Below are 15,421 nucleotides of genomic sequence, written 5' to 3'. Positions count from 1 at the left end.
GAAAGACGTATTTATATGTCTATGTGACTGTGTGCCTATGTAATTGGAGTATTGGACGATACCAGTTGATTTTTAATTTTTATTATTTTTGGATATTCACTATCATACAATTTGGTTCTCATTTCGTAGTTAACATGTCTTTTATTATTTTATTTGTTTTGTTTTGTTAACTTTGTATTTTGTTTTGTAGGGTTAAGGGTTTTGCTTTTAGTTTGTTATTATTTTTTAAGGTTAATAAAGGTTTGATTTTATTTTGTTATTTTAGTCAAATTTTACTTTGCAACCATCATGTTATTTTGTTTTAGTTAATTGCTAACTAATATCGTTATATTATGTATACAATTTGTTTCAAAAATTTGGTTCCAACTCTCTTAACAAATATGTTCGTGTTATGGCTATAAACGATATTGGAGCTGCTGAGTTTGTGGCATCTCTAGCTTTTGCATATCAAGCATTGTGGCTACTTAGAATCTTTCAAGTTATTGGTTTGAAGCAAACACAAAGGAAACATTATTATATAATGTAATACAACATCGAAAATAAAGTCACCTAAGAATTCGATTCTTCACTAATAAAGAAGCAAACATATTGAAAGAAGCAAACATATTGAGATTTAGATGGATCTTGTCAATAATCATCTGGTTGAGTTAGTTGACTACATCACTACAGTACCAAAGTGCACATTATTTATTATTTATATCATTTAGGATAAGCTATAGATTATCCAAATGGTAGTGGTGTGTGTGTGTTTGTATCATTTTGCTTCCTATGAAAACATATATATATATATATATATATATATATATATATATATATATATATATATATATATATATATATATATATAACATAATAGAATATCGTTACTCTTCGTTTTGATAGCCTTTGGGGTTTTTGCTGGCCCAATTCCATTGATCTCTACACATCTCTTCTAATCCATACTTTGCCCTGCAGTTTACCACCCAAATACTTGAAAAACAAATAGCTATTTTTTTTTTTTCGATTTTGGTCGCAAAAATACATTCAATGGCAATTTTGGTCCTTATTTCAGGTTTTTGTAAAGTTTCTATTTTGGTCCGCAATTCAAGTAAAATGATTATCTGTTGCGACCAGAATTGCAAAATTTAGATATACTAGTCATTTTACTTGGAAGACAAACTTAGAATGTTACATGAACCTTAAATAAGGGCCAAAATGTAATTTGCTAAAAATAAAATAAATAGATAAACAAAATCCACCCTTGAAACTTACTTCCAGTTCAATTCACGTTCTGCCTTTGCTGTTGACGCGTATATAATCTCAGCATCACCACGCCTTCTCCCTGTCTTTTCCATCGGGATTTTCTGCATTTTTTCAAATATTAATTATTTATCCAAGAATATAAAAATTATTTATATCCAAAAGAATTAAAGAAAAAGAAGTATAAGTACCTTTCCTGAAGCCTTTTCAAATGCAGACACCAGCTCCAAAACAGATGTCCCTTTACCTGTCCCCAAGTTATAAACTTCACAACCTAAAATAACAAATCATTAATTAAATTAAAACATCCTTTCTTACAAATATTAAAGTTTTTTTTTTTTATCATAATTCATAACATAAAAATGGCAAAAGAGACGCACCTATTTTAGGATCAGAGAACTTTCTCAATGCAGCAGCATGTCCATCTGCTAAATCTACAACATGGATGTAATCGCGAACCTGAAAAAAAAAATTATTACAAGTATTGCCACCATTTCAAGATAATTAAAAATAAAAAAGCATACCCCAGTTCCATCTTTTGTTGAGTAATCAGTCCCATATACTTGGAGTTTAGGTTGCCTCCCAACAGCAACTTGTTGAAGAAATGGCATAAGATTATTTGGAATTCCATGAGGATCTTCACCTATTTTGCCACTAGGATGCGCTCCAATTGGATTAAAAAATCGCAATAATAATATTTTCCAATCCGGATCTGAGCTGTATATATCACGGCATATCTCCTCAATCATCAGCTGAAAAAATAATTAAATCTATTAATTTCTTTACTTTGTCCCATTAATTGTCAGGTATTGTATACAGAAGGTTTGTTTCTTTTCTAAACTGAATAATCAGTGTAAATGACCGTTTTACCCTTATATATAACCAAAAATATCTTACCTTGGTCCGTCCGTATGGGTTGACCGCAGACAAAGGAAACTCTTCTGTGCATGGTACCTCCTTTGGTGACCCATAAACAGTAGCAGATGATGAAAACACAAGCTGAAATTAATGTTCAATCAGTAATTAGCTGAAACATGACTTAATCCAGTAGGTTAGGTTATGGAGTATAACTTGTTAGGAGTTTGACATGATTTATATTTTTCTAAATGTTTTTTTAGATATTAATGAATGTGGGCCTATGAGTAAATGAGATACCTTTTTGCATCCATAGGCAGTCATGACTTGCAACAGAGTTAAAGTACCAATGATATTGTTGTTGTAGTACATCAATGGCTTCTCTACACTTTCGCCAACTGCCTTTAATCCAGCAAAATGTATAACAGCATCAAACCTACATAACATAGCCACCAGAATCTATTAGATTACTTCAATACAAATCACATACATGATATACGAATAGTACTGGTGAAAACAAGCTTACTTTGTGGAGGCAAAAAGCTTCTCTAGTGCAGGCTTATCCCGGATGTCCATCTGTAGCAAACGTATAACATCATTTCAAACCAAACATATAATCAACCCAATTTCCTAAAATATCAAACTCAATTTCATGCTGAATAGTGAATATCAACATAACACAGTGAAATCATAGCGAAATTGGAAACTCTATATCCTCAATTCAATTCTGATTGATCCTGGATTTGAAAAACTCAAGGGCTGACATTTTCCCAAGTAAAAACAGATGCAAAAGCAAACTTAAGCATCTAATTGAAGAAATAAATAGTTAAGCAAGTAGTGAAAGGGGAAAACAACCTTGTGAAAAGATAGGTTTAAAGCGCGATCACCGGCGAGTTCTTGAACTCGATTGATAGCGACTTCAGAGGAATTATCGAGATTGTCAACCACCACCGCCTTATAACCGTCTAACAGCAGCTGCAACACGGTGTGACTCCCTATATATCCAGCACCACCAGTTACCAATATGCACAACGGCGGCTCCATTTGAGATGCGTATTACGGAGAATCTATGGAGGTTTATGAAAGAGAGATGAGTCGGTAGATGGAGTTGACAGATAGGAGACGGCAGACTGACATGTGTTGAATCTGCAGGTGAGATTGTATGTGCGTTTATAAGCATTAAAAGAGTGGGACGGATCGGAAGAATGAAAAGGATTAGGGTTTCTAATCGCAATTTGAGGAAGAAAACAATTGAAGTCAACAGAAAGTTGAAATCTATAGAGGCGTGGAGATGTCTGGAAGCTTGTTGCATTATTAGTCAACTAATGAGAGGGAAAATGCAAATTGAACACAAGCACACATTGTTCGTCTTTATCTTCTGTAGTACTTTTGACTTTTTATTATCTCTAATCCCTGATATATATATATATATATTAAAAATAATATATATTAGGGTTGTTCTATACGAAGGACAGCCTAACTAATTTTATCCTCTTAATATCAATCTAATCAACATTTTTATTTTTGATTTCTATTATTTTTTTCTTTTTTTCTTTTTTTTTCCTTTTTGTTTTTTTGTTGTTTTTTTATTTTATATTTTATATATTATTATTATTATTATTATTATTATTATTATTATAAATTTTGATAACCATATAAATTCGGATAACATTTTAAAATTCCGACAACATTATAAATTCGGACGACCTTATAAAATTCAAATGACTATATAAAATGGAACAAAAGTAAAATTTACTTTTAATCCACATAATGCATCATGCAAATGTAATACTAAATCAATTAATATATCCATAATAAATAAAGACTTTATTGTTATTCCGTTTTAAATATTTGTTTAATTTTATTATGTCGTCCAAATTCTAAAATATCATCTGAATTTTAAAACGTTGTTTGAATTCTATATGGTTATCAAATAATAATAATAATAAAAAGAATTAAAAACAATAAAAAAAACTAGAAAAAAAACAACAAATGACAAAAAAAGTCACATCAAACGGATAAGATTAGAAAATGATGAAGAGTATTTATAGAAAAACCATATATATTAAAAGAGATGCTTTTATTCTAAAATAAAAAAAATATTTTATTATATTTTATTCATATATGTTTTTTTTATCTTTGGATCTTTTTCTACATCGTTCTTGTCACATGACTCTTTCAACCCATTATAATTTCAAGCTCACATTCACTTCTACGTATTATCCCATACATGCACTTGTTGACATTATAATCCAATAAATCAACGAAGAGATTTAAATATCACTTACTTTAGCTAAGAAATCAGAAATTGTAATTATATCCAAGATTATGATCCAATAAATCAGCAAAGAGATTTAAATATCATTTACTTTAGCTAAGAAATCAGAAATTGTAATCATATCCAAGATTAAAACGATGGCTAGGTCATTTCAGTTCATAGATACCTCCAACCCAACAACCTTGTTTTCTGTTGCATGTACTTGAAGATTTATTTGATTTGTGGCATCGAATTTATGTTCATATATACCTTCAACCCATCAAGTTTAGCGTTAGTCGTAGTTGTTTGAGGATACCTTCGATTTTTGCTAATAAATTGATGATTATTCTATTCTTACCGGTGATTGCAGGTTAGTTTTGTAAGTTTTTCTTCCTGTATACTACTAGTGGATGGCTATTCATATTGCTCTATTTGTTTGGATATTCCATTTTTTTAGTTCATCAATGTGACAATCCATACTTTCGCTCCTCTAAAGAACAGTTTTATTTCATAATTTTAGTCTTAAATTACATTGATTAAAATATTTGTTCATGTGTGAAGAACAATATCTGATGAATTTTTTGTAGCCATTGGTTCTATAGGAAGCATGATTAGGTTGTTCAAAACCAGGGATAGGAGCTAAAATAGTTAAACGCATTTGTCGATCATCATCATTTCGAGTTTAGGTAAACTGTTTTAGTCTCGGGTTTGTTTGACTTAATGAGTTCTTGCTATCATTTTATGGGGCTTGGTTACTATGTTTCTTTATGTGTGAGATTCATACTACTCTGATTCTAGGTTTTGGTTATTATACACTATATTCATATTACTCATATTCTTTTTCTTATGTTGTGGTGCAAGTCAAATGAATCAAAAAGATTATTAGAGGAACTAATTGCATAACAAATCGGGTATCTATATATGTGTATGACAAATTGGGTGTAACATCCTAAAATTTAGGGCCAAAAAAATCATTTTTAAATAGATTATAACATACCAATCATCGGTATAAAATGTTCATAATGATATCCCATGTCACAATCAATATGTCAATAATCTAAAACATGTCACCATAAAAACCATTTTGTCCAAAAGTAAAATGATTCGGAGTAGACTCCCAGGAAACTCCATGCGGAAAACATGTGTGTGTGTGTGATACGCTACTACACCGCCGGCTCCTTCCCCTTAGACGAAGAGGTACCTGAAACCAAAAATGAAACCGTAAGCACGAAGCTTAGTGAGTTCCCCTACCATACTCATAGCGCATAGTCATCGGTATCTTTCAACCAGTAACCGGGAGCTACCCTCCCTTTCGGTATCTTTTAACCGGTAACCGGGAGCTACTCCCCTATTTGATATCTTTCAACCGGTAGCCGGGAACTATCCTCCCCTTCGGTATCTTTCAACCGGTATTCGGGAACTAACCTCCCTTTCGGTATCTTTCAACCGATAATTTGGGACTATTCTACCCCTACCCCTATCACATATTACATTTCATAACATATTGGTTTCATGATAACATACATAGGCATACTGAGTCACATAATGGCATATCATAAGCATACAACTATACATACATGGGTTTGTCCACCCCTTCGGTATCTTTCAACCGGTAACTGTCTTCGGTATCTTTCAACCGGTAACCCAGGGTTAGTGCGCCCTACTACCACTAACACATACTCAACACAAATATAGCAACTAGATAATTATCACAAAGATAACCATCCCACCCATACTATCCTACTGGTGGGCTGACATTGGTGTCGTAGACCCACCCCTACTGGAAGGTAAATTACCTCGTAAGGCTGACTGCTAAAAAGCTGATCGACAGATGTCCGACTGCTGCTCTGGTGATCCTCTAGCTATAATTCCCATAAAACACTTAGTCAGACACTGATAATTATTATTAGGGTAAAATAATTATTTTACCCCTGACCAAGTCAAAGTCAAAGTCAAATTCAAAGTCAACTTCCAGTTGACCTGACTTGCCGAGTTGGGCCTTCAACTCGTCGAGTCCCTACCCTTCATTTGTCCTTCTTCACGCTTCTACTCGCGAGTTTAGCAATGACTCGACGAGTTCTCCTTCCAAAACAACCTCGAATAAACCTTCATCCGACTCGACGAGTTTTCCGACTCACCGAGTTCACCCTCGTCCTTCAAACAGTCCTGACCTTGACTCGCCAAGTTGTATGAACAACTCGTCGAGTTCATCTTCAAAAGTTGGGAGATTGCCTTGGACTCGCCGAGTCCGCTCATGCACTCGTCGAGTCCTTTGAACTCCAGGTCTATGGCTAAGTCCAATATGTTGGGTCACTCCCATGGACCCTCTAAAACCCTTCTAACACTCAACTGGGTTCCTTTGAACCCTAACAGAAAAGGGGAGTCAAGCCTCGGACTCGCCGAGTCCCAAGAACAACTCATTGAGTTAAGGTTGTCCAAATCTCATTTCTCAATTTTTGATGTACAACACTTGTCCAAATGATAAATCTAGGCTCCTAAGATCGATCTAGCACGTAAAGTTACAAACTTTACGTGCATGCATGGGAGAATAAGCACAAAAGGCTCTAAAAGAAGCTCTTAAAATGCATGGGGCTTTCTAAGGCCCTAAAGTCAGCCACTTTATGTCTTGTAGTCCCCTAAGGACCTTGGATCTGGATTCTTACCCTCAACCATGCTTGCATTCATAGTTGGTTACCAAAAATTACTCCTTAAAGCCCTAATTTACTCCAAAAAGGGATCTAGAACATGAAGGAGCAAGGTATAAAATTTTTACCTCCAAAGAACTGTAGATGCGGCACAAACTCGAGATCCCTTGATTTTCCCTTGGCTCTTCAAGCTTTTCCTTCCTTCTTGTGATCACAAACCACCAAAATCCACCAAAGAGGCCTTAGATCTTCACCAAAGACGATTAGGGTTTAATGTGAGGTGTTCTAAGAGCATAAGGGACGATGGAGGCTGTATAAGGTTGTTTAAATAGGGTGCAAACCCTCAGATTAGGGTTTTGTCCAACCAGAGCCTACTCGTCGAGTCTTGCCACCGACTCGACGAGTCCGCCACTTAAACCCCGGGTCCAAACCGCTACTACTCAAGGAGTTGGGCCATCAACTCGCCGAGTCTCAGCCCAAAATGCGAAATAAATACTCAATGAACTACATACCAGGAACCGGGTGCTACATTGGGTATAAAGAGTTGACTTCTTTTCCAACATTATGCTCTTAAATATATCGCTCTCCATAATTCTTTAGGTTATCAATTAATGTTCAATGGGTTTATTTAACACCAACATGTTTTTTATTCATTTCAGTCCATTAAGTTATCAGAGTTTTTGCAACCGCCTTTTAACTGTTCGACGAAAGGTCTGGCTTAAAACCGTCATTATAATCAATTGAATAAAAAAGATTACATGATGTAGAGAAATGTATTTCCAAACCTTCATTTTATATGTTAGTTTGATACTTTATGTTTTGATCCCTGGATTTTATAGCTACAAAGAACCTCAAAAGGTGTTAAAATTTTGGGGTAAGACATCACTTGGAATTCTGAGAATTGTGATGAACACTTTTAAATTGAAGTATTTGGGTAGTACTCTCAAATCTTCAATTTGATAAGACTCAGAAGTTTGAGAGACAAGAACTAAGAATGTTAGATGGTGTGATTTTCGAGTGTAGCGGAAAATGATGACCAACAGATGCTTACAAACCACCATTGTTTGAAAAATATCAATAATAGTTTTTTGTGTCAAAATTGTCCAAACTGTCTCAAGACAATTTGTAATAGTCATAAACTGTCATAAAACCAACTCAATTGCAGCCATGGGTTGCTGCCCCTTAGACCCCGCTCCAAGGGGCGCTGCCCTTGGACCCCTGTTTGTTCAGGGGTTTCGTCCCTCAATGACAGTCTACTTTGAATCTGGAACAAACTTAAACAAATGCACACTTTCCACCTCCCTTGTTTAACATTTGTCAAGATTATATTTGCTCAACAAAGTAATCCATTACACTTACGTACACATTTGTGGTACAAATCACAAACAATATATATATCTTATTGAGGAAGTTCAGAAAAAAAAAATTGTAGTGATCGAGAGGCTCACCAGTGCACCACCAACACCTTTCTTTCTTTATTACTTTTTATTTAAAAATATTGGGTTTTTGTTGTTTTATTTTGGTTTTATAATGGACTATCTTTCTTGGTTTTTGTTTGTTTTTTATTCACATGCCTATAATGAAGACGTAGAATATCTCTTTACCTTGCCTAAATTGAAGATGCAAAAAATTGTATTATTTTATGATATACTAACATATTCTAGAAGTACACGTTGACACGATTATGGAAATATAAAGAACGCAAAATTTTGACTTCATATGAGGACGTTATGATTTTTCTACGTTTTAAAATCAACATTGTGCAGAAATGTGTGTCGTAAAAAGGTATAGGAAAATTGGTTAAGCTTTAATCAAAACAATGTAAATGAAATTATAGTACTCTTCGATACAAAACCGGTGAGACGAACACCAAAATGGAGTCCATATGAAATAGTTATGATTTTTGCAAAATCATTAAGGGTACACCCTTGTAAAAATAATAGCTAACAATAAAGTCTGAATTAGCCAAAACAATCTAAATGAAAGTTGTAGTACCTTTCGATAGCTACACATGAATATAAAGAATGTTGAAAATGAATATCATATGAAAAAGTTATGATTTTTTGGAAATCCAAACTTTTACAGGGTAAGAGCCTACGTGGCACGCCCGGAGCGTGGCACCACCGACGTGCATATTCGTCTAAATTTGGTTAATGTGGGCGATTGAGAGAGCGACACGTGGCAACACCTAGGTAGAGCCAATGCATTAAGGTATGGTGCGCCCTTGACAAAGTGTGGCATGCTCTTCCCAAAGACTTGCTATAAATAGCAAGTCTGGGGTCTTCCATTTCACACCTATCTCTTACAATCTCTCTCACCCTCTCTCGACCAGAGCCACCCTTGCCCTCGTCTCCCCGAGCGGTTTCGAGCCTCCCGACGCCTTAGAGTGCAACACCGAGAACCTTGAAAGCATGCTTCAATGATGAGTTTCACGACCATTTTTTATTATTTTCGGGGGGGGGGGGGGGGGGGGGGGACATGATTAAGTAATTATACATTATAATTAATTATAGAAAGACATGATTCTAACTCAGAAACTATTAAGGTTATAATTATATGTTAATATAATTATAAAAAGACAACATGAATCTGGAAACTTGGAAACTAATAAGGCACATTCAATCGGTGTTAACGAGATTTATTCATCATATTATGCTAAATATGTAGTTGATACCGTGGCCTATAATCATTAATATTAAGTGAGCAAAAGAGTTATGTATAGATTTATATAAGGTTGACACCCTTACCTGCAATTGCTAGTTACAACCTTAATGGATAAGTCGCAACAGGTATAACTGTCTAAACATTTATTTTTGATGTCCGATGAAGCGTCGATGGATGAGGGATAATACTTCATGTCACATGCTCGATCATAGGGACTTATTTCAACACCACCTCCAACGCACCATAAGGGGAAATTCTAAATTAAGTTAAAATAAAACATATATTTAGTAAAACACCATCATGGAATAATAAATCATCATTTATTTATATAAGTTAAAATAATATTAACATATATATGGTAAAAATCTACCTTTTGGAATTTGTAACATCCAAAAAATTCAGTCTAAAATTTTCATTTTTAAACCGTTAACTATAAAACTATACTTATCAAACCATTTCATTAAATCATGAGTCAAAGTATTTCAAACCATTATTATCAGAGTTTCCAAATTAAAACATCTGAGTAGACATCCCAGGCTAAACATCATGGTGTGTGCACTGCAGTCATCCCGAGCTCTTCCCATTGCTAACATAAGTACCTGAAACCAAAACTGAAAACCGTAAACATGAAGCTTAGTGAGTCTCCCCAAACTACCAAATACCATACACATAATCACAAAGACTGGGCCCCCGCCCCTTCCTCGGGCCCTGCCCGGCATCGGATAATGTCTGACATCAGGCCCCGCCCACTATACACATACAAACAATAACATATAATCATGTTAGCACACAAGGAATCGTACATAATATTATATATTCCAGTACTAAGGCCTCACCTACACAAGCCCCACCCCTACTCTGCTAATGATGAGATATGGAACCTCGTCCACTCTCAGCTAGTAATGAGATACGGGACCTCGCCCACACTCACCTCCCTACTAGGTACATACAAGTATCGCAAAGACTATAAGTATAACTAAACATGCATTCCTTCATCGGGTACCACCCGACATCAAACCGTAGTTCAGAAAACATACATAAAAGCATTCCTTGGGCCCTGCTTGGCATCAGACCAAAATCCGGAAACATAAAAACATTCCTTGGGCTTTCCCTGGCATCGGAACGAAGTCCGGAAACATATAAAACAAGCACATGCAAGAATCATGAAGACATCAAGCATACAAACATCCCTTGGGCAACGCCCGTCATCAGACCTTAGTCTGGAACATACTAACATACATAAAAGGGCCATTATTGGTGCCTTCGATCCGCTCCTACAGGAGAAAACTCACTTCTCAAAATTGAATGCAGAATCTCACGATGAGGAATCTCTAACAGCTGCTCCAACGACTCCCAGAGCTGTCATTGTCAACATAATACTTAGTCAAAATCCAATAATCCCTTAGATATCATTCCATACCCAAAACCCTTTCACGGGTTAACCTTGATCAAAGTCAAAGTCAGAGTCAACACCTTGGTCAAAGTCAACATTATGGGTTAACTCAACTCCCCAAGTCACCACCCTTGACTCGCCGAGTTTCCATGCTACTCATAGTCGTGATAAAACGAGTCAACTCGTCGAGTCCTCCCTCAGCTTCATCAAGTTTTGCCCTTTCTAGGATCGGGAAATATCGACCTAACTCATCGAGTTACTCTACGAACTCGTCGAGTTCTTCAATATGTTAAGCCTTTCTTAATAGATTAAGCTTCTATCTTTCAAATCTAAGCTCCATACTTTATATGCATACTGAAAATGTCATTTTAAGGGTAAAGTTTTGTAACACCCATAAAAATCATGTCAAATTTAAACTTTTTTAAAACATCTAAAACCATTTAACATTACATAGGTTGTTTTCAAAATAATAAATATTAGAGTATCCCAGTATCAAATCATAAAAAATCATAACAACATGTGGAGCGGTACAATCATGCTTTCGCCTTCCCGCGATCTCCAGAAGTACCTGAAACATGAAACTGAAACTGAAACTGTAAGCCCGAAAGCTTAGTGAGTTCCCCAAAATATCCATACCCACGATAATATACATATAATTATAAACAACATACTATGGGTTCAATCAACCATCGGGTTGGAATACCCCAGGCCCTCAATCAATCAGTTTGAATGCCAACATATTATGGGCCCAATCATCCTCGGGATGGAATACCCTTAGGCCCACAACCAAAAGGTTGGAATTCCTACATGCTATGACTCCAATCATCCTCATGATGGAATACTCACGGCCCACAACCAACAGGTTTGGATGCCCATGTCTATTGGCTTTCACACAAAGCAGATAAGCCTCAACCACCAAACAAACATGTGCACATATAACAGATAATCACATAACAGTCTATAGACAACGAACTGATCAAAACAGATCATACCACATAACACATAATACCATCCTATCTATCAGGATACCAATCTAACAGATTATACTAGCATGTCACATCATATGTAACATCCCAAAAATACGAGCCAAAAATTTCATTTTTGAAAACATATACTTAGCAAAACATTCGAAATAAAACGTTTATCGATCATAACATTCTATAAAGATATCGCATGTCTGGAAAAACATTTTCATAAAACATAATAATGTCAAAGTACAAATCCCCAGGAAGATCTCATAGTGAGGAATACGGAGCATGTGTGCGATGGGCCGCTACCGCGCCAGCTCTTTCCCCTTCAAAGAAGAGGTACCTGAAACCAAATCTGAAAACTGTAAGCACGAAGCTTAGTGAGTTCCCCCAATATACCACATACCATACAATCAATAACATACATATATTGTCAGGCATATCTGGGTGCCCGACCTACCCCTTCGGTCCTCTCGACCGGATACAAACTAGTCTATCTGGGAGCTGGCCTCCCCTTCGGTCCTCTCGACCAGATACTGACTAGCATATCTAGGTGCTAGTCTCCCCTTCGGTCCTCTCAACCGGATACTAACTAGCATATCTGGGAGCTGGCCTCCCCTTCGATCCTCTCGACCGGATACTGGAGACTATTTCACCCCCTACTACTACCACAAAACACATATATCACATAGTCTATCTAGCATGGTTGGCCATGACCACCCCTTCGGCCCTATCGACCAGTATTCTAGGGGACTATCTCCCCCTACTGCCACTAGCACATAGCATCATATCATACTAACACATAAACATAACACAGGTAGTAGAAACCCTAGATAAATATCACAAAGACAATCATCTAATCATACATCTCCTACTGGTGGGCCGACATTATGGCCTTAGACCCACCGCTACTGGAAGGTAACTCACCTCGTAGTTGCTGATCTGTGTGGGAATGGTCTGTCTGCTGCTGCTCCGGAAATCCTCCGGCTGCAATTCCCACCAAACAGTTAGTCAAATACTGCTATCCGACCTCAGGGTAAACTGACCATTTACCATTAATCAAACCATGAGTCAAGTCAAAGTTAACTTCCAGTTGACCCGACTCGTCGAGTTGGCTTGTCAACTCGCCAAGTCCCTATCCCTTTGTCTGACCACTATTATGTCTCTATTCGTCGAGTTTGGCATTGACTCGACGAGTTTTCCTTCTAAGCTGATGACCAATCGTTCTTTATTCTACTCGCCGTGTTGTATGAACAACTCGTCGAGTTTGTCTTCATCTAAAGAACACTCTATGCTTAGACTCGCTGAGTTGTATGAACAACTCGCCGAGTCTGTTCTTGAGGCAAGAAGATTGCCTTGAACTCGCCGAGTCATGGCATTGACTCGCCGAGTTACTACATGAGTGAGTATGGCTTCCAACCCACTAAGTCACACCCTATGACTCACTACTCCAACCCGCAAACACGAAAAGGGGGAAAACTCGGGGACTCGCCGAGTCAAATGAACGACTCGCCGAGTCTGCCACATGAAAATACTATACACGCGATTCTGCTTGAATCTAACCCATGCCATTCATAGATCTGGGTTTCTAGGGCCTAGTTTACACATAAAGTTTCCAACTTTACATGTAAATAAACACCCATGAGGGTTTTAGGGCTCAAAATGCACCAAAAGAGTAGATATAGGGCTTTCATGCACTATGGTTCCATAAAGGCAGTTGATCCAAGCTTCTAGAGCTCAATCATGCCTAGATCTAGAGGCTAAACAACTTATCATCCACTCTAATACACAAACAAGCTTGGGGAAAGCCTCAAGAAAGACTTTCATGGAGCTACAAGGGACAATAAGCATGAAAACAGAGGGAAACTGAGTTATACCTCAAGGAAATCATTGAGATAACACCAATATGCCTGGCCTCCTTCTCTTCTTGATCTACTCTCCTTCACTCTCCAAATCTTCAAGAAAACACACCAAAATGCTTCAATCTCACAAGGAACACGGGTTGGATGATATAGGGAGCTCTGAGGGTGAAGGGCGCAAGCTTGGGGGCGGATAAGAAGGCTTAAATAGGTTGCAAACCCTTGAAATTTAGGGTTTCATCAGACAGCGGGGACTCGCCGAGTCCAGAATATGGACTCACCGAGTCACCAACTTAAACGTGTTCCGGACCCCCTCCCTACTCGGAGAGTCGGACCTACAACTCGCCGACTCCAAGGCTAAAAATGAAAAACACTAAGATAAATTTTACGTACCAGGAACCGGGTGCTACATAATACCATCTTATAACCAAGACACCGACCTAACCAGGTCACTAAGCATAAACATACCTCATCCTAACTACCAGGATGCAAACCAATAAACATATCATGCCATAACCAGATACAATCCATAAAGGACCAACTTTGGTGCCTTAGAACCTGTTGATATAATGAGGATAACTCAACTGTCGACTCGAAAGATAAGCTCAAACTCTCGGATCACTGACACAAACTCCACCACATACATTCACCATAGAACCACACTTGTAAATCCCTAATCTCCCAAAATGCACCAGAAGTCAAATAGTCAACCCTTGGTCAAAGTCAAAATCAATGGTCAAGGTCAACAATCCATATTGACCTCAACACGTCGAGCACAACCAGCCACTCGCTGAGTTCCTTGCATAACTCGTCAACTCACCGAGTCGCTTGAGTGACTCGTCGAGTTCCTAATGTTTGCGGTCGTAAACTCCTTGGCCAACTTGTCGAGTTTCCTAGCAATTCGTCGAGTTCATGCATGTCAAAAGGTCTGGAAAACCCTAGCTGACTCGCCGAGTCACTCTACTGACTCGCCGAGCCCACGAAAATCTTCATCGGACTCGCCGATTTGACCATGCAACTCGCCGAGTCCCTTCATTCCTTCATCCGTTCATATGCTTTTTAAGCCATGAACAGGTTCCATATTGCATATCGAACTCCCCAAGGCATGTTTATCACTTAAAGTTGCAAACTTTACGTGCATGCAAGGCTCTAAAGACTATAAATGATAAATCTAATATTGTGATGCAGTTTTACTCCTAAGGAGAGTCTCATAATTGCAAAAGTTGGAAGCTTTATGGGCTTAGAGACCCAAGAGAGCTCAGATCTGAAGTTGCAACTTCAGATCTTAGCTCATACACAAGAAAGCTTCCTAATATGCTAGAAAAGCCATAAACTTCACCCAATGAGATCTAGAAGGAAATGAGGTCAAGATAACGAATTGATACCTTCACTTGATGCTAACTGAGGTAGATTTCTGATTCCCACACATTCCTTTTTGCTAGCCACTTGTTCTCCAAGCTCTTCTCACCAAGAATCCTCTTCCAAAGCTTAAAACACACAAATGGAGCACACATTCACATTCTAGGGTTTTGCTGAGATCT

The 15,421-nt window shown here is 37.3% G+C and overlaps 1 protein-coding gene across 1 annotated transcript; it reads right to left on the bottom strand.

Annotated features, from left to right (window-relative positions):
• Positions 1 to 540: 540 nt before the first annotated feature.
• UGE5 (UDP-D-glucose/UDP-D-galactose 4-epimerase 5) lies at positions 541 to 3,434 on the bottom strand. The gene is made up of 10 exons (XM_078960553.1): positions 2,950 to 3,434; positions 2,621 to 2,670; positions 2,395 to 2,530; positions 2,137 to 2,238; positions 1,764 to 1,991; positions 1,620 to 1,698; positions 1,431 to 1,513; positions 1,252 to 1,343; positions 848 to 948; positions 541 to 785 (listed from the first exon to the last, which is right to left on the bottom strand). Exons 1-9 carry the CDS (start codon positions 3,136 to 3,138, stop codon positions 864 to 866), a joined length of 1,044 nt encoding a protein of 347 aa, XP_078816679.1. The 5' UTR covers positions 3,139 to 3,434; the 3' UTR covers positions 541 to 785; positions 848 to 863.
• Between the last annotated feature and the right edge of the window lie 11,987 nt (positions 3,435 to 15,421).

The sequence above is a fragment of the Lactuca saligna genome, chromosome 6 (genome assembly GCF_052625555.1).
Source record: "Lactuca saligna cultivar CGN05327 chromosome 6, ASM5262555v1, whole genome shotgun sequence".
Lineage (NCBI taxonomy): Eukaryota > Viridiplantae > Streptophyta > Magnoliopsida > Asterales > Asteraceae > Lactuca > Lactuca saligna.
This window is presented reverse-complemented; position numbering and strand designations above follow the sequence as displayed.

Excerpts from the sequence above, each read along its gene's own strand:
- UGE5 (XM_078960553.1), bottom strand. The coding sequence starts at position 3,138 with ATGGAGCCGCCGTTGTGCATATTGGTAACTGGTGGTGCTGGATATATA. Across the intron at positions 1,514-1,619 it reads GTTCTCTGATCCTAAAATAG|GTTGTGAAGTTTATAACTTG; the intron begins GTGCGTCTCTTT and ends TTGTTATTTTAG. Across the intron at positions 1,344-1,430 it reads TTGAAAAGGCTTCAGGAAAG|AAAATCCCGATGGAAAAGAC; the intron begins GTACTTATACTT and ends GAAAAAATGCAG.